This window comes from Thamnophis elegans, chromosome 7, assembly GCF_009769535.1.
Source record: "Thamnophis elegans isolate rThaEle1 chromosome 7, rThaEle1.pri, whole genome shotgun sequence".
Classification (NCBI taxonomy): Eukaryota; Metazoa; Chordata; class Lepidosauria; order Squamata; family Colubridae; genus Thamnophis; species Thamnophis elegans.
Window position 1 is genome coordinate 82255377 of NC_045547.1, and position 26725 is coordinate 82282101.

Below are 26725 nucleotides of genomic sequence, written 5' to 3' on the forward strand. Positions count from 1 at the left end.
TTTACAACAGAGCCTAGTGTGCCAGCTCAAGGAATCGTGGCTGTATTTCTATACTACATAACTATATTTTAATAGCTCAAGCCACAAAGCAGATCATTCAGTTTAATAAAGGGTTTTCACCCCCCAGAAATTTAGGATTAGGGTTTTATTCCAATAATAGTTTCAAGAGAGAGAGAAAAGGACCTCTAGGCTACCACAATGGCTTGGATGTAAGTACTATTAAACCGAGTGAGAATTTTTTCTTTTTAAAAAAAAAAGATAAACAGAAGTTGATGTAAATTGCTTGTAAGCCAAACAAACCAGTTGCAGAACTGTGTTTTGCTCTGAATTTTGAAGGCAGGGGATAAAAAAAAAAAAATTAGGTCATGTTTCAAAAGCTTGTCAAGAGTTTCAGGAACAGTGATAATTTGCTGTTTGGGGAATAAAAGCTACACACAGGCTATAAATAAAAAAGCTCCTTGTATTGTACATGTTTTTGAGTTTAAAAACTACTCAGTCAAGTCAAAAAAAAAAAAACCCCATGAAGCGTGAATATAAATAAGGCACTGCAGAGTTTACTAAAGATGTAAGGCCGTCTGCATAATAACTCCAGGTACATTAAGCGGAGAGTGTAAAAAAGGAGGTGTCAAAAACTAGGCTCAGTTTTTGGACAGGCAAATGGACATGCGCATTTCAAGATTCAGATTCAGATTTGTCGACAAGAGGAATTGCTGTGATTATTGTTTAATGTTGTATGGCCCCGGCTATGCACAGTATATGTGAGTGTATGAAAATGAAAAAATGGAAAATAAAACATTTAACTGAGAAAGATTCAGATTCAGCGTGGACGTAAAAAAGATTTAAAATAAAATAAAATAAAAAAAGAAGGTATTGGGCCATCAACCAAAGAACATGGAGAGCAAACTGAAGAACTGCAAAACAGTCTTCCTTGAGATCTTGAAATCGAAGCAATATCCTAACGTGATTTCAGCTACTTGCCGCACGGAAGTCCTTAGTAGGGTTTTTAACCTTCCGCATTTGTCCGTTTTAGGAAACAGAAAGATGGACATTTCGCTTCAGAGTCTAAAATCAAAGCAATGTGCACCAAAGGTTACTGTCAACCCATAAAGGATTTTCATGCCTCTTATCGTTGCCATGTGAGGAAAGGGGGGGGAGGAGTGCATTCCACGCATCTCAGATTACCACAGGAGCCTTGTGAGGTGTGCAATTCCACAGCCTGCTGGAGCACCTTGTTGGATAATGTGATTTATGACACAGACTGAGGGGAGGGAGGTAAACAGGGGGAAAGTTCAGCCGTAATTTATGTGAGGTCAGATCTGACTGGATTTCCTTTGAAACTTGGCTCGAGGCTCATAAGTTAATGAGGGCATCTTTCGGAAACCTGACGGGTTACCAGGGAAACAGAAGATCTTTGGGGATTACCAACCTTATCAGATGCCTTTTTTGCAAAACAACAACAGAAATTGAAATAATGGCAACCAGAAGATATCCCATACCTTTGGTTGAAGATTTGGATGAAGCAGCACATAACCATTGGGATCAATGGCAAAATAATAACCGTTGGGGCACAGCTGTTAAGGAGAAGAAATGAAATAGTTGCATTTCAGAAAAGCTGGGCACACTAAACCATGCAGAAAGTGAGGTCAGATCTGACTGGATTTCCCTTGAAACTTGGCTCGAGGCTCATAAGTTAATGAGGGCATCTTTCGGAGACCCGACAGTTACCAGGGAAACGGAAGATCTTTGGGGATTACAACAGTTTGCTTAATGGCCGTTCCAAGTTACAACAGCACCAGAAAAAAGGGATATATGACCATTTTCACACATATGACCGTTGCAGCATCTATCAGATTCACATGATCGAAATTTAGACCCTTGGCAGCTGACTCGTAATTATGACAGTCACAGTGTGTCCAGGGGTCACACTAGAGGGGATATTCTTCCGGTTCACCCCAGTTCAGATTAGGGTTAGGGTTAGGCGGCAGGAGCTCCGCCCACCTGCCCAGACATCATCACGGATGCTCTCTGAACCGCTAGCGAAGGTAAGACGACTCCATGCCTGGATTACTCGATCAACAGGGGGGAACCAGGTTGCTAACTTAAATAACTGCAGTGGTTCATTAACACTAAAGCAAGAAAGGTCGTAAAATGGGACAGAATTCCCTTAATTTTCTTGCTTAGCCACAGAAATTTGGGGGCCCATTGTGGTCGTATGTTGAGCGCTGCCCGTACTGACTATGGAATTGAGACATCACTTAAACGTTAACATTGAATTGACACAACTTTTTTTGCAAATCACAAGGTCTATAATCCCCACCACGCTGGACCTATCCAGAGATAGGCCCAACTGGAATTAAAAAAAAAAATATGGCAGCAAAACATTTCAGCATGTTCTAATATCATTCACTATAGGTAAAGGTTCCCCTCGCACATATGTGCTAGTCGTTCCTGACTCTAGCGGCGCTCATCTCCGTTTCAAAGCCGAAGAGCCAGCGCTGTCCGAAGACGTCTCCGTGGTCACGTGGCCAGCATGACTCAACGCCGAAGGTGCACAGAATGCTGTTCCCTTCCCACCAAAGGTGGTTCCTATTTTTCTACTTGCATTTTTAAGTGCTTTCGAACTGCTAGGTTGGCAGAAACTGGGACAAGGAACGGGAGCTCATTCCGCTACCCGGCGCTAGGGATTCGAACTGCTGATTAGCCGACCTTTCTGGTCGACAAGCTCTGTGCCTTAGCCCCTGAGCCACTGCATCTCAATCACTTACTATCGCCCCAGAAAAAAAGACGATGAAATAATCCTGGAAATGAAGCTAATTCCGTTTTGTTCCAACGTGATTCCTACGGGGGGAAAAAAACCCGTGACTCCCTATTCATATAAACGTGGCATATTATTTAAAGGGTGTTATCCTTTGGATCCAAAAGTTGAGATTGCTTATGTGTTGAAATAATGCTTAGTCGAAAGCTTCGGCTGTAAAGGAAGCAGAAAGCAGAGGACAATGAGGTTAATCGCTCCTTTTGTCTCTATCTCCTGGTTTTCAAAGCTGTGGCCCAGAGCCATCACCTCCAAGTCCCCCTACAAGGGACTAGAACATTGGTAGGTCTTCTGTTTATTCCTTAAAGAAAGAAGCCATGTCCGCAAAAATTGGGGAAAGGGGAAACCATTAATTTTTTTTCTCCCTTGACTTCCAGGCAGTGGAACTAGATAGACTGGAAGGAAACTTGAAGAGGATCCAAGCTACTGCAGAAGTTAAAAAAAAGAAACAGATGATAGAGGAAACTTACAGTAAAACGAGGGGTGACCTTTTTAATTTCTTCCAGGGACACGTCAACTCCCATTACGCCAAGGATCAGCTGGTTCTGGTCAACAAACAAACAAACAGATTTATTTTCAGGTGATTCAATGCAAACTGAATGAGTAAAGCCAAATTTCTCTTCGGAGGAGGTCAAAGATAATTAAGAAGAAATTAGCGTGTTCCAGATGTTAATGAGTTGACTCCTCCTCCTGCAGTGTATACATTTTACACGCCGAGTAATTAACACCGTTTGAAGGTCTCGTGAAGCCTTACTTTTACTTTGATAGTGTACAGCATGTATGAGTCTCCTGCAAAGAAAGAAGGAAGGAAGAAGGATGAGGAGGGAAAGTGAAGAGGAGAAAGAAAAAAAGAAAAAGGAAAGAAGAAAAGGAGGAGGAAAGAAAGAAAAAGAAGGAGAAGGGGAGAGAGGAAAGGAGAGAAAGAAAGAAGAAGCGGGAGAGGAGAGAGAGAGTAGGAGAAAAGAGAAAGAGAAGAAGAAAAGAAAGAAGAAGAAAGAAAGAAAGAAGAAAGAGGAGGGAGGAGGAGAAATGAGAGAGAAGAAGAGGTGAAGAGAGAAAGAAGAAAGAAAGAAAGAAAGGGGAGGGGAGGGAGGGAAAGAGGAGAGGAAAAGAAAAAAAGAGAGAAGGATGAAAGAGAAAGCAAGAAGAAACGGGAGAAGGGAAAGAAGAAAGAAGAAGGGAGGGGTGAAGAGAGAGGAGGAGAGAAAGAAAGAAAGAAAGAAAGAAAGAAAGGGGGAGGGAGGAAGAGAGAGGAGGAGAGAAAGCAAGAAAGAAAGAAAGAGGGAAGGAAAGAAAGAAAGAAAGAAAGAGGGAAGGAAAGGAAAAGGAAGGAAGCAAGGAAAGAAAGAAAGGAAGAGAAAGGAAGGAAGGAAGAGAGGAAGGAAGGAAGGAAGGAAGAAACCCTCTGTATATCCAGGCATCTCGTCTCATTGTGGGTCATTCACAATGAGAATATCTTCATTGATATTTAGTTGTGGCCTTTTCCCAGTCTCCAGAAAGTAACTCCAGATACTCAGAGTATCATAAACAATCTAAAGGGGGTTGCCAACACATTTCTCTCTCTCTCTCAAACACACAAAGATAAACAAACAAAACCTGGAAGCTATTTCCCGGTCATCCACAGCAAACAGACTGCAGGTACGAATCTACTGACATGATTTCCAAATCAAATGTTGTAAACTTGTTCACAGTCCATTTGGGTTGAGAAATACACTAACTGCAGCCTCTAAGTTAAGTCTCATCTATCCTTGTAGATTTATTTCTGCACAGAGATGCTGTAGGACAGGGGTGCCAAACTCACAGCGTCATGGCAGCATCATGTGAAGTATCAGCACTCTCCCCCCCCCCCCCGGCTAAACTGGGCATGGGCGTGGCCAGTGTGTGACGCATCTGGCCCTCGGGCAGTAGGAGATGGGAGGGGTCAAACACGTCATCAATCATGAGTCCCTGGGTGCCCAAAAGAGGTTTAAGTCCATCTCACCTTGAATGCCTTTCTTATCTCCCGCTCTTTTCCCTTGACTGTTAGTTGGCCAGATTCTTGTGAGAACTCAAGCTTGCAATAAGTCTATATAACTCATTTGAACTGCCGGAATCTCCTGGTTTCCCTGGCGCTTGACAGGCGCATAGCATTGCAAGCTCATGGCAGAGAGGATGAACTGGTTTCCATTTCAACTTGTCAGACTACTTAACCGTTGGAAACGGAAGCTTGACGTCACGCCAGGATTGCGTGAGGGGGCTTACCTGAACGTTCTTTTGATTTTTGGTGAGGTTGAAGACCGGCAAGGTTCCCGTAATAACCAACCCAAGTTCCTAGAAAGCGATCAGAGAGAGAACCGTTTTATAGTGGAAACAAACGTCATCATGAACATGGAAGTCCCCATTCAAAACGCCGTTCCCAAAATGTCATTTGTGAATAGACTGTGAAATAATGTGGAACGTTTTTTAATGTAGGAAACAAACAGCAGTTTCCACAATCTGTGGGAGCATGAATGGGGCACTATAACGAAGGCCTGGCGTTCTGCATACGACATCTGTCATCTTGGAGGGTTAAACCAGCCCCCCCACACACACTCTGGGGTCTCCAGAAAAATCAGTCAATCAGTCAGACAGACAGACAGTCTGTCTCTGTATACATCTATCTATCCATCCATCCATCCATCCATCCATCCATCCATCCATCCATCCATCCATCCATCCATCGGCTCTATCTGTCTGTCGATCTATCAATTCTCTCTATCTCTATCTCTATCTGACTATCAATCAATCAGCTCGCTCTATCTATCTATCTATCTATCTATCTATCTATCTATCTATCTATCATCTTATTTCTATAGCTATCTTTCTATCTCTCTATCTCTCTATGTATGTCTGTCTATCTATCTATCTATCTATCTATCTATCTATCTATCTATCTATCTATCTATCTATCTATCTATCTATCTATCATCTATCTATCCTTCCCTATCCATCCACCCTCCCTCTATCAATCTCTCTCCCTATCCAGCCCTCCTCTTTCTACCTACCTACCTATCTATATCATCTCTGTATCATCCCTATCAGATGTTCCTATCTGTCTGTATCATCAATCATCTCTCTCTCTTTCTCTTTCTCTCTCTCTCTCTCTCTCACACACACACACACTCACTATTAATCAAATCTATTATCTATCAATCAATCAATCATCTATATCTATCTATCTATCATCTATCATCTATCATCTATCATCTATCTATCTATCTATCTATCTATCTATCTATCTATCAGATCTCTCTCTCTGTCTCCTCCCCCTCCTCCTCCTTCCCCTCCCCCTCCTCCTCCTCCTCCTCCTCCTCTTCTTCTTTGGATGCTGTATTTTTCTGGGTGTCACATCACATGTGCAAAATACTTTTTGGTGGCTCTGATGATTTCCCTTGGCTTATCACCTCCTCATCTATCTAATCAGAAAACATTATTTCAACGTTCCAGGGGGATAGACGTGTGTGGCGTTACCTCTGAGAAAAACACACTTTTGTCTTCAGCCTCAAAGTCAATCCTCAGCACTGGGTCGGCCGTAGAACACGTTCTCCAACTTATTTTATATCATTTAATCTGCTTTTCAGTGCCGAGGATCAAATAAATATTCCTTTTCTTTGGAAATCATAGGGGGATGCTAAACAGATGTTAAAACCGATAGGAAGGCAATGTAGAATATGGAACTACAAAAGCTAAACAGGTGTTCCGATACAGAAGGCTGTAAAACTGTTTTATATTGTTATGTCTGTCTTATTTTTTTCTGTATTTGTTGTTCGTTTTCTGTTTTTAAAGGTAAAAACGTTCAATAAAAACTATTTTTAAAAAAAATACTCTACAAACTGCCATGGAGAAGAAGTGCTAAATCCTATCTTTTTTTTTTTTTAAAAAAAAACATTTGAAAAAAAAAAAAATAGACTTGAACGAAAAGTTCGTTTTGCAACTACCTTTTCTGACAAGTATAAATTAAATAGCTATACAAAACATTAACAAGGAAAAGAAAATAAGAGGGGGGGGTAGGGAAATAAGATTAGGAGGACAGAATGATTTTGCTGGTGTTCTTCCCCCCCCCCCCCCTCTCCTTGCTGACATTTAAGTACAGGATGTGTTGGAAAGATATGAACTTTCTCCAGAGACATTTCCAGTAAGCTCTTCATCACTAACCAAGACACGATGGTCGTTGAACTTTTGAGCATCGGAACTATAATGATGCAAAAGGCTGACCTATCCGATAGCGTTGGCTCTGGGTGGACGGAGCACATTGAAAAAAAATTAAAGAGGCATTAAATTGTAAAGCCAAGAAGGAAGAGGTGGAAATTCAGCTGGTGGCGCAGCAATTCATATATTACAATAACTCCTGTCGGGTTTAAATGCCTCCGTCAATGTTATCGTCTTTCGGTGGCAAAGGTTTCGATAGCTGCGGTTGCAATTCCTCGCAACCTGTGTTGTGAATCGGCGTCGTTTCCTGCACGGTTACGCATCTGACACATTTCACATTAGGGACAACTAAACAACCAGGGGGATGTAAGGTCGTCCTGCCTTCAGCAAAGCCGAAAAAAACAAGGCTTGTCTGCAAATCAGTACAGGCATTGGATGAAAAAATAAATAAATTACACAATATTAAATATGTAGAGCCAAAACTTTCTGCTAAGTTGGTCCGCAGGGTCGTCCGAACAAAAGCAATGGGGGACTAATCAAGGAGAGGAGCAACCTAGAAACAAGGAGAAATTTCCTGGCAGGGAGAACAATTGGCCAGTGGAACTCCTTGCCACCAGAGGTTGTGGGTGCTCCATCCCTGGAGGTTTTTAAGAAGAGATTAGATCAGTGATAGACAACCTGGTCCCTACCGTCCACTTATGGGCATTCCAGCTTTCATGGTGGGCAGTAGGGGTTTTGTCCGATACTGAAGCACTTTCCTTTTTTTTATTTAATTGACTTCCCTACTTTATAAATCGGTTCCACCACAAAACTGCGTTGGACTAAAGCGCGCTCGACGAAACCGCGTAGCTGACGTCATCACAGCGCGACGAAAAAAGCACGCTGTAAACGCTAAAGCTAAAATTAACCCCTAAACCTAAACCTAACCCCCCTAAACCTAACCCTAAACCTAACCCTTAACCTAACCCTAAACATAACCCTTAACCTAACACTAAACCTAATCCTAACCCTTAACCTAACCCTAAACCTAACCCTAAACCTAACCCTTACCTTAACTTGAATCGGCTTGCTTTCAAAGCGCTATTTAAAGCGCCCTTTTTTCTCCGCGGTCGCTGTTGTCGCCCTGCTGATGACGTCAGCGACGCGGTTTAATCGGGCGCGCTTTAGTGGAGCACAGTTTTGATGTGCCACGTATAAATCACCGTTACTCTGGAACCGGTGGGCGGTTAGAAAATTTTACTACTAACAAGAGATGCAAAAGTGGGCTGTAGGTATAAAAAGGTTGACTCCCCCTGGACTAGACAGCCATTTGTCTGAAATGATATAGGGTCTCCTGCTTGAACAAGGGGTTGGACTAGAAGACCTCCAAGGTCCCTTCCAACTCTCTGTTAATTCTGTTATGAAATTATTTCCAATATATTTCGTCGCGGTCTCCAACTACACCAATCGCTTAAAAGTGCGACAGAGATGATAAAGAGGTCTGGAGATTAAATCATAAAGCAAATTCTTCGATTTTTTTTTTTTTTTTACTATCAAGCACAAGAGAAAGAAAGAAAGAAAAAGTATGCTATTTCTCAGATTCAAAGCAGTGCTGGATTTCTAAGGGAAGAAAAAGATTTTTTACAATGGATAAAGGCCTAGTGGTTACAGGCAGTCCTTGACATGACCACAATGGGGGCAAAAATTTATGTTTGCCAAGCAAGACACGTGTTAAATAAGTTTTGCCCCGTGTTGAAATCTTTCTAGCCAACATTGTTAAGTGGAATAACCAGGTTGTTAAGTGAATCCGGCTTCTCCATGAACTCTGCTTGTCAGAAGGCTGCAAAAGGGGATCACGTAACCCCGTCATAAGTACATGCCAGTCGCCGAGTGTTTGAATTCTGATCACGTGACCACAGGAATGCTGCAAAGGTTGTTAAGTGTGAAAAGCAGTCCTAAGTCCCTTTTTTTTCAGTGCTGTTGGAACTCTGAATGGTCACTAAATGAACTGTTGTAAGTTGAGGACTAGCTGTCACAGCTTTTTCCCCATCTCAAAAAAATGTGAGGGTTGTAACAGATTAGGAGCATATCACTGTGAAAATGCAGATGTGATTCTTATTTCTTCTTATATGAATTGAAAATTCTTCCTTAGTATCTCTAATCTTTAGCAAATCTATATATCATCTATCTTTCTTTCTATCTTTCTTTCTATCATCTATCCATCCCTCTCTGTCTCTGTCTCTCTCATTCTGTATCTATCTATCTATCTATCTATCTATCTATCTATCTATCTATCTATCTATCATCTATCTATCATCTATCTATCATCTATCTATCATCTATCTATCTATCTATTTCTATCTTTCTATCCTATCCATCCCTCTCTGTCTCCCTATCTATCTATCTATCTATCTATCTATCTATCTATCCATCCATCCATCCATCCATCCATCCATCCATCCATCCATCCATCCATCCCTATCCACCCCTCTCTTTCCCCCTCTCTATCCCTACCTACCTATCTACCTACATCTATCTATCTATCTATCTATCTATCTATCTATCTATCTATCTATCTATCTATCTATCTATCTATCCCTTTCTCTCTATCCATCCCTATCCATCCCTATCTATATATCTATATCTATATCTATACCTATACTTATATCTATCTATCCATCCATCCAGCCCTATTCCTCCCTACCTCCATCCATCAAACTACCTATCTATCAATGAGTATCCATCCATCCATCCATCCATCCATCCATCCATCCATCCATCCATCTATCTCTTTATCTCTCTATATCTCTATCTCTATTGGCTAAAGAAATTCCTTTCAACTGTGTCACCACCAGTGAGGTTTTTCCACCACAACATTTTAGTGCAATGAATCATTTCATTTCTAACAATTTTCTGCCCAAAATACCCGCATGGCACGTACCAGAGCATCCAAATAAACGTTGGTCCACTGGACCTGTTTGGCTTTCTGCTCCGCCATCACCATGGGTCTCCCCAAAACATCCAAATATTCCTGTTTAAAAACAAAACAGAGATTGGGTGAGAGACACATCATTGTTATATCTGTGGGTCTTTGTCTTTCGTGATTTCTCTCCGTTTCTTTCCCTTCTGTTCTCCTGTCTCCCGCCACCCAGACTTTTTTCTCTCTTTCTGATCGACAATTGTTGATTTTTCTTCCTCTACATTTTTGCACAATGTTTATCTCCCTTTGGGGATCCCCTAAGTAGCGCCATTTAATTGGCACCGAACAACACTTACCAATATTATAGGATGAGCAGAGAGAATTGGAGATAGATTGGTCATACAAAAACCTGAGCTGCGTGCCATGATTTCTGCATTCCAAATCCCTCCCAATTAAATGTAATTTGCAATAAAGTACAAGTTCTTTACATGTAAATAAAAGCATGGAAAATGCACCTTTCATGACATACACATTATGCTTATCCCAGTGGTGGGATTCAATTTTTTTTTTACTACCGGTTCTGTGGGTGCGGCTTGGTGGGCGTGGCATGGCCTGGTGGGCGTGGCATGGCTTGGTGGGCGTGGCATGGCTTGGTGGGCATGGCTTGGTGGGCGTGGCAAGGGGAAGGATACTGCAAAATCTCCATTCCCTCCTGATCAGCTGCAACTTGGGAGGCAGAGAATAGATGGGGTGGGGCCAGCCACAGGTGGCATTTTCCGGTTCTCTGAACTACTCAAAATTTCTGCTGCCGGTTCTCCAGAACTGGTCAGAACCTGCTGAATGCCACTTCTGAATACCACTGAGCAACAATTTGACACAGATCTGCAACGATATGGCCTTCCTCCCTTTATTCCTTCCTTCCTTCCTTCCTTCCCGCCCTCCTTCTATCTATCTATCTATCTATCTATCTATCTATCTATCTATCTATCTATCTCCTTCCTTCCTTCATCCTTACATTCTGATTTAGCAAGGGTACGTTGCTACCAAGGATGCAAAAAATAAAAGCATTTGAAGTCCCACATACTGTACATTTTCTAATGATCAGTTTCTATCAAAACCAATGGATTAGCACCTTTCCCTCAACAATTCTTTCTATGATATATTTTTTTAATTAGCTACTGCAGGGGTCTCCAACCTTGGCAACTTTTAAGATGTGTAGACTTCAACTCCCAGAATTCCTCAGTCAGCTGCCTGTGGAACTCTGGGAGTTGAAGTCCACAAGCCTTAAAGTTGCCAAGGTTGGAGACCCCTGAGCTATGGGTATAGTATATGGGTGAACTTTAGTTTCTTCCACTTTAGAACTGGCATTTCCCAATCAAGAAATGATTGCCAAAATACAGACATACCTGTGTGTTTATTCTTATGGCACCAATGGAAGGGATTTCATAATAATAACCTGAAATAGAAAATTTAATGCAGAAATCTGAGTTTTAATGAAATATGAGTTTTCAGATGAAACCCTAGAAATATTATGGCTATGAACATGGAGTGAACAGATAAAAAAATTACGAAATTCAAATTCAGAAGTCATATACATTTAAAGATCGCTGATGTACATTTCCTGATGATTTTTTCCTATACTTTTTTCTCTTTCCTATTGACAATTGTTTCATTACTCTTCTTCTGTAGTGGCCACACAAATATCCAAGTGGTGTGCCATGATTTCTATGTTCAAAAGATCTCCCAACAAATTGGCAATAATTTACAATAAATTATGTGCACGTCTTTACATGAATAAAATGTACCTGATGATGCAAGCATTTATATTCTTAAGAATATCTACAGACCCCCTCGCATCCTGGACATAAATGGTTTCAACTCCTACCCTCAAAACGATGCTATAGAGCACCGCACACCAAGACAACTAGACACAAGAACATTTTTTTCCCAAACGCCATCCCTCTGCTAAACAACTAATTCCCTCAACACAGTCAAACTATTCACTAAGGCTGCATTACTATTACTATTAGTCTTCTCATCGTTCCTATCACCCATCTCCTCCCACTTATGACTGTATGACTATAACTTTATTGCTTGTATCCTTACGATTTATATTGATATTGATTGTTTCCTAATTGTTTATTTGTACCCTATGACTATCTATTAAGTGTTGTATCTTAGGATTCTTGATGAATGTATCTTGTCTTTTTATGTACACTGAGAGCATCTGCACCAAAGACAAATTTCTTGGCCAATAAAGAATTCTGTTCTGTTCTGTTCTTGTTCTTATTCTTATTCTATTCTATTCTATTCTATTCCCAATTCCAATTCCCAATTCCAATTCCCAATTCCAATTCCAATTCCAATTCCCAATTCCAATTCCCAATTCCAATTCCCAATTCCAATTCTATATTCTATTCTATTCCATTCCATTCCACTCTACTCTACTCCAAGAGAAAGGATAGAAGTAATAAGACTACATGAAGTTCATAAATTGTAAATGAATAAAGCTACAAGGATATAAATCTGATTTTATACATAAGAGGAAAATATGCTACCTGCTTTATTAATATTGCACTGTTCTTAAGATCAAAATGTTGTTTTATCTTGGTGCTCTCTCTGGGCTTTCTTGCAGACGTTTCATTACCCAACTAGGTAACCTCATCAGTATTAGCAAGGAGTGGAGTTTGCTCTCTTTTTACATTTCAGCCCTGAACTACAAATGTTCTCCTTTATAGGCTTAAAGAATCAGAAGGCATTAAGCAGCAACATTCTCTCTCTCTCTCTCTCTCTCTCTCTCTCTCTGTGTGTGTGTGTGTGTCTGGAGAAAAAATACTGTGGGGCAGGGGGGGGTAAGACACCCCTAACACCCCTCAAGTTGTGTGTTCTGTTAAGATACAGCCTGTTGTGCCGTAAAACGGCTTCTACTGTACTGCCGTAAAATGGTTTCTACCGTACAGGGCAGCGGAGTTGCCATGGAAATGGCTTCACAGTACTCCACAAGTACTTCCTCCCTCTGGCAAGGAGGAAAATCCAACATTAGAAATTATGTTTGGTCCGGACATTTCCCCCTACAAATAAATACCCAGGCAATGCAGGACTATCAGCTAGTCATAAATAAATATAACTGTGGCTTGTTGTAAAGTACTTATCCATGCGTATATAAACCCACAATACCTTTATTTTGACAGGCCATCCACTGTATGGGTCCTTTATCGTAGTTATGTTGACCAACCGAAAATGTAAACACACGGACCTAAAACAGAAATATATATGTATGTTGACAAGGAGCAGCTAAATGGCTGGTGTGGAGTATAATATGGCTGGATTTTTATTGTTAGCAATGCTAATAATCCTTTGAACATATTCATGAGCTTTAATAGGAAAGGATATGTTATAAAATAAATTGTGCCAGGAGGAAAGAAACGATAGCTTGATACTGCAACATCATTAAACAATGGCTGCCATCTAGTGGAAAAGCTGTTAGTGAGTGACCAAAACTTTCTATTTCTTTCTTTTTTTAAATAGAAGACGAGACTCATTTAGCCTTCAAACTACATTAGTTGCACAATGATTGCCTTTGGTTATCTAAGTTAAGTTGTTTTGGGAAGCCATCTGGAAGACAAGTAGTTGTGAAAGCCTTGAAAGACATTCTTGGGCACAAAATTTGAAGAACCAATAATGTTGGATACATGGGAAAAGATATGGGTAAGAAATGTAAAATTCACACAAGCCCAAAATTTGAGAGAGAACTTTTATAAGATGTTTTATAGAGGGCATTTAGATCCTAAAAAACTGGCCTCTATGTATCCGAATTTACAACCTAAATGCTGGAGATGTGATTGTGTTGATGCTACATATGACCATATATGGTGGACTTGTAAAAAGGTTAAAGCATTTTGGATAAAAATCTGGTGGATTATGCAAAATGTTCTTTAAAAAAGGATAAAGTTTACCCCTCAGTTATTCCTGTTAGGCATAACTACTGATTGTACCATTATAGAGATTAACTTGATTTTGTATTTAATAACGTCAGCAAGACTGTTGGTGGCGCAATACTGGAAGAAGGAAGATTTGCCTACTATTCAAGAATGGACGTTAAAAGTCACAAACTTAGCAGAGATGGCTAAAATATCAGCATAGCTCAAGGACCACTCAAATGAGAAATATAAACTGGAGTGGAGAAGATGGATTGACTATATTCAAAATAAATATGAGACTAAGAAATTCCAGATAGTTTATGACTGAAGAAGCAAGGAATGATATAATTTGTTTAGAGTTAGCCTAGCAAAGAGGAGTTAAAGCTCAAATGAAAGATGATACTAACTTTTTTAAAGTTTATTTTAGAACATCTTTGTTAAAGATTTATACCCTGTATTTGTTCTGGGAAGTCGGGGAGGGGGGGAAGGTTGGGGGGGGGGTTCGGGAGGGGGGGGGGAGGGGCAGGTAAATATTTGTAAAAGCTGTTTTTTTTCCCAAAAATTTTCAATTAAAAAAAAGACATTCTCCAAAACTTCCTAGTTGTTTCTACGCACAGCCTTAGCTTTCCCATCCCTCAAACTTTATTATGTTTTACCATCTTTCAGTTTTTCCTAAACCTCTCCAGGTTGGGGTAGGGAGTGGTGCGAGGGCCTACAGGTGAAGTTCTCACCATCAGGAGGCGGTGAGTTCGATCCTCGGTTGAGGCAGATATGTCTCTCTCTGGGCGCAATGAGAGTATAGCTGCCGAACAAAACTCCGCTTTGGCGACAGGAAGAGCATCTGGCCAGTAAACACAATGCTAGCTCGGTTCAGTTGTCCGGACTCCATCCTTGCAAGGGGTTATGGGGTCGTTAAAAGAAGATGATGATGATGATTTCCAGGTTAGGATATTAACAGTTCTTATATCAAGAACCAGGAGGGGTTTAAGAAAAGGGCCTTCTCTATTGTGGTTCCTACCCTTGAGAAGATTTTATCCCATGATTCTCCCACCCTTCTGATCCTCCACATTGCCGGCCATGTGTTCCCCCCCCCTCTCTTTTCTTCTTTTGTCTCTGTCCCTTTTTTTCTTTTCTTCTTTCATCTCTCTCTCACTCTTTTTCTTTCTTTTTTCTTTTTATTTCTTCCTTTCTCTCTCTCTCTCTCTCTCTCTCTCTCTCTCTGTGTCAGTCTGTGTGTGTTTGTGTGTGTGTGTGAGTGGTGGGTTTTTTGGAACCTCTTCTGTAGGTGTAGCCTGCTTTCCGGGTCCACTGGTGGAACCTCTTTTAACCGGTTCAGTAGATTTGACGAACCGGTTCTACCGAACAGGTGCGAACCGGTAGGAACCCACCTCTGTTATGGTCTCCTCTGTGTATAAAAACAGATCTGGTTCCCATCAGGATTTATGAATTTCATAATACAAGACCAGTGAAGATAAAAAGATTTAGGTGAGCCAAGAGATGTACTACAGTCTTTTCATGAATAAAATACCTAACTAGTTGGAAAAGATTTTTTTAAAAAAAAGACCCTCAGGGGGTAAGTGGTATCAGGCAATTTGCCTCGATCCCGTTGAAGCTCACCGTGTAAAGTTCCTTGTCTTAAAAAAAAAAGTCTCACTTCTTAAAGCCTCGCAGGTAATCAGGCATTCAAAGAGAATACGAGAGGAGCTAATTTGGATTCTGCGTTCCGGTGCCAATTACGTAGACTGAAAATTGTCAATCCAAGTTAAGAGAGGTGAAGTCCACTGGGAAGTAACTTAATTTAAGCCGATCATTAATCAGTAAAAGTTGGGCTTTGGCCTCCACCTTAAGCAGGCCTGCTTCCAACCGGCATGACAAGATGTGTGATCCTGAGAAGACACTCAAGGGAAGGTTGGTTTGATTCAGAGGTGGGTTCCTACCAGTTCACACCTATTCAGTAGAACCGGTTCGTCAAATCTACCGAACCGGTTAGAAGAGGTTCCACCAGTGGACCCGGAAAAGCAGGCCACACCTACAGAAGAGGTTCCAAACTTTTTTTTTTGAAACCCACCACTGGTCCTTGGATATGATTATTCTACACTATTATACTCATATTTATAAAACTCAGTGACTCTCAGTGCCCCCCACCATCCATCTGGGTCCTCATTTTACTGACCTCAGAAGGATGGAAGGCTAAATCAATCTTTAGTTGGCCAGGATTGAACTGCTAACTATGAGCAGTGAGTTAGCCTGCAATACAGCATGCTAACCACTGTGCCACCACAGCTCCTTCCTTCCTTCCTTCCCTCCCTCCCTCCTTCCTTCCTTCCTTCCCTCCCTCCCTCCCTCCCTCCTTCCCAATAGCACTTCAAAGGGCTCTTACAGCCCTCTCTAAGCAGTTTACAGAGTCAGCCTCCTGCTCCCAACAATCTGGGTCCTCATTTTAACTACCATGGAAGTATGGAAGGCTGAGTCAACCTTGTGCCAGTCAGAATCGAACTCCTGGCAATTGCAAGAATTAGCCTACAATGCTGCATTCTAACCACGGTCCTTCCTTCCTTCCTTCCTTCCTTCCTTCCTTCCTTCCTTCCTTCTTCCTTCCTTCCTTCCTTCCTTCCTTCCTTCCCAATAGCACTTATACCACTCACAGGGCTCTTACAGCCCTCTCTAAGCAGTTTTACAGAGTCAGCCTCTTGCCCCCAACAATCTGGGTCCTCATTTTACCCACCTCGGAAGGATGGAAGGCTGAGTCAACCTTGAGCCAGTCAGGAACGAACTCCTGGCAATTGCAAGAATTAGCCTACAATGCTGCATTCTAACCATGGTCCGTCCGTCCTTCCTTCCTTCCTTCCTTCCTTCCTTCCTTCCTTCCTTCCTTCCTTCCCTCCCTCCCTCCCTCCCTCCCTCCTTCCCAATAGCACTTATACCACTTCACAGAGCTCTTACAGCCCTCTCTAAGCAGTTTACAGAGTCAGCCTCTTGCCCCCAACAATCTGGGTCCTCATTTTACCCATCTCGGAAGGACGGAAGGACGAGTCAACCTTGAGCCTGGTGGGATTCGAACTGCCAAATTGCAGGCATGCGGCAGTCAGCAGAAGTAGCTCTGCAGTACTCCTCTCTAACCACTGCGCCACCACGGCTCAAATATGCCTTTGTGTGTGTGCATTTTAATTTTCCAACCACGATCCTTCAAATAAGCACTGGGAGTTACAACGTCCCTAAGGATGAAGGTGCAGATAGCTTCCCTGTATTGATCACTTGGCTCAAACGAGCAGTTTCTGAAATAAATCTTAGCTCCTCTCAGTATCTATTTTTCTTGGTACAAAAGTCTGTGTTGCCTTTTGAAAAACAGAACAAAAAGGCACATCAAACCTCATTCAGAATGAGATCCGTCTCTCTCTCTCTTAACAACTGACTTCCATTTCCCAACGGATCGAATCAACGTTAAAATAGCGAGAATTGCCTCCCGCCAAATGTTTGCAAAAAAAATAAATAAAAAGCATATATCATCGGCGGAATTGACAGCCTTGCGGACAGCTGAGTTATTGCCAATTCAGGCCTATTTCACGTAACGGGGCTTGATAGAAACGGGATTTTAATCACCCGTATCGTTCGCCAGATGTGAGAAAATTCTATGCGCAGACCGGTGATTAAATAAATGAAAGCACGAACAAGCAGTCAGCGCCCGCAATTATTCCTTCCTGCAAAGACATGCCTGCAAAGTGACGGATCTCTTAGAGCTGGCATTTCAAATTCAATTACAAGGAAGAGCTTCCCTGACCTTCTTTAAGCTGGTTAGCCGTCTGATCAATCAATGACCTACAACTGTGATGGCAAACCTGTTGTGGCCCAGCAGGAGCCGTTGGAGCCTCCACCAGACCTCCGACAGCAAGGGGCCCTATGAGTCGGCTCTGGAGGATGTGGAGGACCCTGGACAGGGTTCCGACTCCGAGCAGGGCGCAGAGAGGCTGGTTGGCCACCAGGAGATACCTGAGCCTTGGACCAATGGGGAGGAGACAAGGGAGAGTGAGCCAGACGCCAGCAGTAAGTTGTTCCTGGATGCCCGGCACCAAAGAGCTAACAGGCGTCAGGAACAGTTGCGCAGTTACAGGAGGTAATTGCACTCAGCTGGTGGTCATTAGGCTCCTCTCCAGACTATAAAGGACTGCTTGTGCACATGCCCCTCTTGCAGAAGTCACACTGGAACCAATGTCGGAGAACATTATTGTGAGCTTGGCAGGCTGGATTGCTGCCACGGCTTATCTGTGCTGGATTGCTGCCCAAGCTTGTCCAAGAAGAGAGAAAGGCAAAACTTCAACAAAACCTAGAAAATAGCCAACTTCATGAAGTTGACTTTGAAGACTCTTCATCAAGTGTCCTTCCAAAAGAGATGAAGCTGAGAGGAGACGTTGTGTCCTCTCTTCTCTGCTCCTATCACAAGCCGTGAAATGGAAGTTGAGGAACTCCCAACTCCTTCAGGTTAGGGATCTTACCACCATATTAACAACATTAGGAATAACGGGATTGTGAAGATGGTGTTGAGTGAAGATGCGGTGTCCTTAGTGTGGGTTTGATATTTTTTGGGACAGAGAACTCAAAATGGTGGCATTGAGCTCCATTACAATCTTTTGAAAATCAAGAGACCTTGGAATTTCAAATCCGGGTGACACACAGATGCTTTCTCCCAGTTTTCTCGGCAACAATTGAAAGCTGACTTCAGCCTTCTTTCAGAACGTTTTCCAAGTTTGCAATGTAGCCTACAGCTTTGGCGTTTCCAGAAAGTCTCCCGTCCAAAAACGAATCAGACCAGATCCTGCTTAGCTTCCCAGCCCAGATGATCAACCTGGTTCTACCCCAACCGTGACATAGTTTCTGTCCTCTCCTTCAATTACTACATTTCTTTTTTTTTTATTTATGATGGCCTAAAATATCCTACTCATATTACATGGATGTGAAAATGTATAAAATATTATTTTAAAATAGAGCAAACTGTTCATTCCTTTTTTTTAATACCCTCACCTAACTTCACACATGCTAAACATTTGTGTTGTCTTCTTGATTTTTTTTAATTGCAAATATTTTAGAGATAATAAATATCCAAAAAGAATTTAACCAAAGGATCTTACCTTCTTCTCATTATTATATTTCTCGAATATCTCCTGAGCCTTTTCTTCCCCCTCCATCAGTAAACAACATTATAATTTTGTTGCAGTTAGCTCTGAAGACGCTTTGGCTATCCTGAAATAAATGACAATGGAGTCAGGGGCCTTTGGAGAACATATTTCAATACACAAGATTTTTTCAGAAACAGACTTCTACCTTTTCCCATGTTTCCTCATTGTGTCTGTTTAAGGTAAAAGGTACAGGCTCCCCTTGCACATATGTGCTAGTCATTCCCGACTCTAGGGGGCGCTGCTCATCTATGTTTCAAAGCCGAAGAGCCAGCGCTGTCCGAAGACATCTCCGTGGTCATGTGACCAGCATGACTCAACTCCGACGGCCAATGGAACGCTGTTCCCTTCCCACCAAAGGTGGTTCCTATTTTCTACTTGCATTTTTTACGTGCTTTTGAACTGCTAGGCTGGCAGAAGCTGGGACAAGTCGCGGGAGCTCACTCCATTACGTGGCACTAGGGATTCGAATCGCCAAACTGCCCTCCTTTCTGATCAACAAGCTCAACGTCTTAACCACTGAGCCACCACATCCCTATTACCTCTGCTTAAAGGCTCTGGGTGAAAATTGTGTGTGTGTGTGTGTGTGTGTGTGTGTGATTACAAATGTAAAAGATGAATGCAGAGGTGGGCAACAGGTACCACAAAAGTGATCATGACAAGACAATCACACCAGGGTGGTATTCACTTACTTTCCCTACCCGTTTGCAAATGTGAGTGTGTGCGTGCCCCATCCCATGCATGTGCTTGATCACGCATGAAGCTTGCATGCATGCACATGGCTTGAAACATGCCTAAATAGGACGGCATAAAGCTGGGATGTGTGGACAGGCCCACCCATGATTTTCACTACATGTTCGGTGCGAACCAAAGTGAACTGGCTGAATACCACCTCTGAATCACACCCATTTAAACATGCAAACATTCATCACATACACGTAAAAAAGTGACGGGACTTTGATTGCTCTGATCTACCAATGAGCTTGGGTCTCCTTCCCCAGCTGCTCGCTTATGTTCTGCAATCTGGTGATTAGCTTCCTCCCCCTTTAATCCCCTACTTAATCATTGGCAGTCTCGCATTACAATGCAGCAAGAAAACACAATTCGATTCTGCAGCTAACTAAGATTGTTGGCCGAGCAGGGACAAAAACAGCCAGGGAAATGATTGGAGCCTAGGAAACAGGCCCCTCGTCAGCCAACAGGAAATGCTGAATTAACACCAGGCTATCAAGTATTTAAAAAGGGCTTGGTAGCGCAAGGAAACAACAATCACCAGCCGTCAACACACACAAATCAGCGCAATAGGAAGGACCCACATAAATACGACTCACAGAACAGCCCAAAGCCTTTATTCTAGTAGAGAGAAATTCCCTGAAAATGTGCTCCAGCATAGTTCAAAAGCTGGAAGAGTAATCTGTTGGTCTCTGAGTGTGCCCAGATTGGATCTCACAACATTATCCTGGGACACATATATTTGCTTTCATTCATAGACCAGCAAACTAACTCCACAGAAGAAAGAGAGATGCTAATGTGATTTATAAATAAAATTGGAATCCACTCACTCATTCAATAACTAAGACCATTCGGAAAGCAAACACAGCTTTATGGTACTACAAAAATGTCCATACACCAAAATTAAGTTTTAATTTGCCGAGACCGAGATTATTAAAACGAACGAGCTTTAAAAATATTGAGTCTTAATATTTTAAGTTGTTATCTATCCATCAATTTTCCCCCCCGAACACGTTCCCTAGGTTAATAAAACCAGCAATATGATCTTGATTCAGAAATAAAACTTTATGTAGAAATAAAAAATGCAGCTAGGATACAACACAGGCTCTGGTGCTTTTGGAAATCTGACGGCGTAAACGAATTTTTTTTTCTTTTAAAAAAAAAAACACCTTCATAATATTAGTAAATTACCCATGGTAAAAACTTGCTTACATTCGAGATTCTGCGATGATACAGAAAACGCTGTATACACATGAATAAATCAAATAATTGTTGAAAGATTCAACCTGTGAATAATCACCATGGTTTAAATAAAGGGACTATTTTAGAATATTTAATAAAAGCCAAAGAATTTTTTTTTGCAAAATGTAACTATATACCTCAATTGATGACCAATTTAAATAATACCTTGAAAGAGCTTATTGGTCAAATAAAGGTTTAGGACCTTAATATTGAATTGCCACTAAATGGGCACAGCTTTATGTATACAGTAATTCCCATTCTACCACGAGTATTAAATCAGTAGCTGTGTTTGGAAGTGATATAGCAATAGCAATAGCAGTTAGACTTATCTACCGCTTCATAGGGCTTTCAGCCCTCTCTAAGCGGTTTACAGAGAGTCAGCATATTGCCCCCAACAATCTGGGTCCTCATTTTACCCACCTCGGAAGGATGGAGGGCTGAGTCAACCCTGAGCCGGTGAGATTTGAACCGCTGAACTGCTGATCTAGCAGTAGCCTGCAGTGCTGCATTTAACCACTGCGCCACCTTGGCTCTTATATAGATAGTCCTCGATTAACAATAGTCCATTTAGTGACCATTCAAAGTTACAAGTCACTGGGAAAAGTGACTTCTGATCATTTTTCACACTTACGACCGTCGCAACATCCCATGGGCACATGATCAAAGCAGCTGTCTCATATTTATGACGGTTGCCGTGTCCCGGACTCACATCATCCCCCTTTGTGACTTTTTCCCCAGGTTCGCCTGGTGCACCAGTTGCAGCCCTACTGTAGGCACTTCAATGGTCATCTCAGCTCTTGCCACCTCTAGGCTTGATTACTGTAATGTCGCTTTACTTGGAGCAGCCCCTGAAGAGTGTTCGGAGACTACAATTGGTCAGAATGCGGCCAGCGCGAGCGATATCGGGTGTACCTAGGTACACCCATGTCACATCTATCCTCCGCGAGCTGCACTGGCTCCCCCATTGGTCTCCGGACCGCGCTTCAAGGTGCTGGTCATTACTTAAAGCCCTACATGGCTTGGGACCTGATACCTACGGGACCGCCTCCTGCCACATACCTCCCAACGACCTATAAGTCGCACAGAATTGGGCCTCCTCCGGGTACCATCGACCGGGCAATGCCGGTTGGTGACTCCTCGGGGAGGTCTTTCTCTGTAGCTGCCCCAGCCCTGTGGAATGATCTTCCCGCAGATATCCGGACCCTTCCCACTCTCTCGGCCTTCCGTAAAGCCACTAAAACCTGGCTGTTCCGGCAGGCCTAGGGCTGTTGACCCCAAAATACGGTCCAGCCCCACTCAGAAATGGAGTGCATGGTGTGTTTTTTAAATCTATCTTTTCTTTTCTTCTCTCTCTCTTTTTTTTAAAAAAATTTATTGTATTGTCAGCCGCCCGGAGTCCTACGGGATTGGGCGGTATATAAATGTTATTAAACTTCTAAACTTTCTGACCAGCCAACTCAACGGGGAAGTCAAATTCACTTAACAACCTTGTAACTGAAGACTTGATAACCGCAGTGATTTCATTTATCAACTGTGGCGAGAAAGTTTGTAAAACTCGCTTAACAAATGTTTCTACTGCTGTGTTGCAGTATTTTCGGGGAGGGCTTATTTTCAGGGGAGGGTTTATTTCAGCACATGCGCTCAAAAGCCCGATTGGGTTTATTATCCGGGGAGGTCTTATTTTCTGGGAAACGGAGTCCTTAACCTGAATTTTGATCAGTGGCAAACAGCCACCCCATAAATCAACCTTTTCAAGTTGGAAGGTTTCCCCCATTATAGCTGACATTAGCCAGAGTTTGTCAAGCCCACAAATCTTCGCCATTAGGGAGGGAAGATTTAAATTCCTTTCTTAGAAGCTTTATTACTTTATTTAAAAAAAACCACTTTTTCTAGTTTTTCCAAAAAAGAGGCAAGCCCAATCAGCCGACGGAGAGTTTAGGAAACAGAGGAAGGAGAGAGAAAATTCCTGCCTCTGAAATCACAACGGGCATAAATGTAACAGAGCTAACACTTTCCTCCAGCAAACGTTCTTAAAATTAATTGAACCACTGCAGGAAAAACATTTTTTTTTTTTGTTAAAATGTAAGCGACAGTGGGAAGAAATTCACCACCCACCAAGTTCCTTTCAAAAACTCCAACTGCTTTTAAAATGGCTTTATTAAAAATACCCATTTTTCCTCCTGACCCTCTATTGTGAAAGCAATGTGCAAATACAACCGTTTTCTTCGGACCCATCGGGATGACTCAAAAGAACTTCTGGACTTAATAAAAGCCGCCTTCGCTTAATGACTTCTTGCTGAGTGATTCTTCAAAGCTATAACGGAAACCCCCCCAAAGGTACTTATGACCACTTCCAGAGCACTGACGGCAGAACACACATACCCGTGATTGTGTGATCCTATTTGGGGAGAGCTTGGCAATTGCAATATTCCATTGTCACGTGATCTATTATTGTTATTTGTTATTTATAAGGGACGTGGTGGCTCAGTGGCTGAGATGCAGAGCTTGTCGATCAGAAAGGTCGTCAGATCGGCAGTTCGAATCCCTAGCGCCGCGTAACGTAGTGAGCTCCCGTTCCTTGTCCCAGCTTCTGCCAACCTAGCAGTTCGAAAGCACGTAAAAAATGCAAGTAGAAAAATAGGAACCACCTTTGGTGGGAAGGGAAGAGCGTTTGGTGCACCTTCGGCGTTGAGTCATGACCACGGAGATGCTTTCGGATAGCGCTGGCTCTTCAGCTTTGAAACGGAGATGAGCACCGCCCCCTAGAGTCGGGAACAACTAGCACATATGTGCAAGGAGAAACTTTACCTTTACCTTATTTGCTATCATTTCCTTTTAGTAATTCTTACATATTCTGGTTATTGTAACATACCACATCTATTCCACATATCTATTCTAGACTGGACAGAAGCAAACTTTTATTATAATTTATAAATACCATGCCATGCAACTTTAATTCAGTGTCTGCCGAGCAACAGATGGGCAATATCTTTTAGTAAGCATGTTCAAGCTGCTGTAAAAAAATCTCATGTCCCAGTGTTTTAAAAATTAATACTCACATAAAATTGGTTCTTTTTTTTTCTTACTAGGAATTTATTTTTTGGGAGGAGTCCTTGGGGCTCTCTGAACTTGGTTGTTTCTGGCTAACATTTCGTTTTCAAACTAGGTAACACCATCGGTGCTGATTTATTACTTCGCCACTAGAAGGCACTGTGGCACTAGTGTTTCTTTCCAATATCGTCACCCCCTCTTGTGGCTAGAAAGCATAGGTGCGGCTATCATGCAGTAAAGCTTGGAAAGCACAATGTTGAGTTGGAAGCGTCAGCCAAAAGGAGAGAGGAGCAGGTAGAAACAGAAGAGGTGGCAGGAGCAGAAAACAGGAGAGAGGGAGAATTAGGAAAGGGAAAAGAGGGTGCGAGATGAAAGTATGGGGAGCAACAGGGTAGGGGAAGATGGAGGCAACAGGTAGGGTAGTGTGGGCTGAAATTATGACCAGAGTTCCAGGAGTGATGGAACTTCCCACGGAGCAAAGATGAAGCCCAGCATGGAATCTTTGATATGCAGGGAGAGAAACTAGACCCTCCGTAACCTCTTAGCTGGTATGTCTAACAGTTATGCAGATATTTGTGCTTGTAGTCTGGCAAGATTCCTGTCTCCAGGCAAGCAACAATAGAAGAAACTGCCCTGTCATACTTGTGTTGTTCTTGATTCCTGCACCGGATGCTTTTGGCTACAATGTGGTGAAATGGGCAACTATAGAAAGCATTTAATCAATCAGTGGATAAAAGGAAGCCTGGGTGTGTCCTCAGGGTCCCCTAAGAATTTTCTGTGGGACCCTCGAAAACCCAAGGAGCTGTGCTGTTCCTTCCTTCCTTCTTGCTCCCTCCTTCCTTTCTTTTTTTCTTTCATTGCCTTCTCTTTCCTTCCCTTTCTTTTTCTTCCTTCCTTTCTATTGTTCTTCCTTTCTTCTCTCTCCTTCCGTTCTGCTCCCTCCCTCTTTCTTCTTCCTTCCCTCTCTCTTCTCTGCATTCCTTTTCCTTCCTTTTTCTGTCGTTTCTCTTTCTTTCTTCACCTCCTCTCTCTCCTTCCTTGGTTCTTTCTTCCTTTTTGTTCTTCCTTCCTTCCCTCTCTTCTCTTTCTTCCCTTCCTTTCTACTTGTTCCCTCCCTCTTTCTTTTTCCTTCCTTCCTTCCCTCTTTTCTCTTCCTTCATTCCTTCTCCTTCCTTCTTCTTTTTTCTTTCTTTTTCTCTTTTTCTTTCTTTATTCCCTTCCTTTCTGCTCGTTCCCTCCCTCTCTTTCTTTTTCCTTCCTTCCTTCCTTCCTTCCTTCCTTCCTTCCTTCCTTCTCTCTTCTCTTTCTTCTCTTTCTTCCTTCCTTCCCCTTCCTTCCTTCCTTTCTTTCTTTCTTCTTCCTCCCTCCCTCCCTCCCTTTCTTTCTTTTCCTTGGCTTAACCCATACTCTAAGCCTAGATATTTTCATTTTGTTAACTGCATAAACCATATTAAACACATTGCAACGTAGTACTGTTGGGGGAGAAAAAGATAGCAATAGCAATAGCAGTTCGACTTACATACCGCTTCATAGGGCTTTCAGCCCTCTCTAAGCGGTTTACAGAGTCAGCTTATCACCCACACAGTCTGGGTCCTCATTTCACCCACCTCGAAAGGATGGAAGGCTGAGTCAACCTTGAGCCGGTGAGATTTGAACCACTGAACTGCAGATAGCAGTCAGCTGAAGTGGCCTGCAGTGCTGCATTTAACCACTGCGCCACCTCGGCTCTTCATGTTATTAGAATTCTGCATCCGGGTTAAAAAGACAGGTTTTTTTTTGTCTTTATACAATATAGGAAAGAACCCCGATTGAAAACGCTCATGTTTTCAGCCCTTACATTGAGCTGCTCAAAGGCGTAGCTGAACCCCTTTTTGTAGTCAGTGATTCCTTTCGCCTGGATTTTGTAGACGGCTTCCTTCAACTTCTTCTTGTTCCTCACGTTCGCTTGCACGAGGTGATTGAAACAACTGACGTTTTGAGCTTTATCATTGAACTGGAAGGGAGACAGAGAGAAAGAGAGGAGAGCAGTCAATAAAACAAAGACGGCAAATGAAGAAAGACGTTTTTGCAAATTAGATCACAAATTAAGGGATTGATAGACATCAGGTGTCCCTTATCTGGAGCCAAGCATAACTCTTTTGCAGGATGTAAATGTTTAGACAAGGGTGCCTCCATCAATACTGCAGAATTTCTTCTCCCCTCTGGAGAAAGAGGCTAGGCAGAAGCTAAGAGCTGCTGAATTTCCCGACAAAAAGAAACAAACCAAAAAATAAATGTTACGCCATATAGGTTTATACGGCATGCAACGTTTAGAGAATTATTTCTTTTTTAAAAGCAAATGAAGTCAGTTGCTGATGAAGTCTAGTTGCTTCTCTGGCCTGGGAAAAAACAGCTATGCGATTCTTTAAGCCATCTAGATTTGCATCACGATAGTAAATGGACCATAGTTTCTGTCGAACTGGTTGATTTATTTGCATCTACTATTTATGGCAATCAAACTGTTGAGTCCTAGAGGAGATCAACCCTGGCTGCTCTTTAGAAGGCCAGATCCTGAAGAGGAAATTCAAAGACTTTGGCCACCAAATGAGAAGGAAGAAGGACTCCCTGGAGAAGAGCCTCATGCTGGGAACGATGGAGGGGAAAAGAAGAAGAAGGGGACGGCAGAGAAGGAGGTGGCTGGATGGAGTCACCAAAGCTCTCTCAATTATCTATCTATCTATCTATCTATCTCAGT

General features: G+C 42.2%; 1 protein-coding gene across 1 annotated transcript in view; it reads right to left on the minus strand.

Moving 5' to 3' along the window:
- The window catches only part of CACNA2D1 (calcium voltage-gated channel auxiliary subunit alpha2delta 1), a gene marked incomplete at its 5' end in the record, with an annotated part of 139216 nt that overhangs the window by 55875 nt on the left and 56616 nt on the right, over positions 1 to 26725 (minus strand). Inside the window, 9 exon segments of the mRNA XM_032221893.1 lie at positions 1497 to 1571; positions 3283 to 3357; positions 5054 to 5122; positions 9900 to 9989; positions 11285 to 11334; positions 13056 to 13134; positions 18922 to 18972; positions 18974 to 19033; positions 25829 to 25984. Coding sequence (XP_032077784.1) covers positions 1497 to 1571; positions 3283 to 3357; positions 5054 to 5122; positions 9900 to 9989; positions 11285 to 11334; positions 13056 to 13134; positions 18922 to 18972; positions 18974 to 19033; positions 25829 to 25984 — 705 coding nt within the window.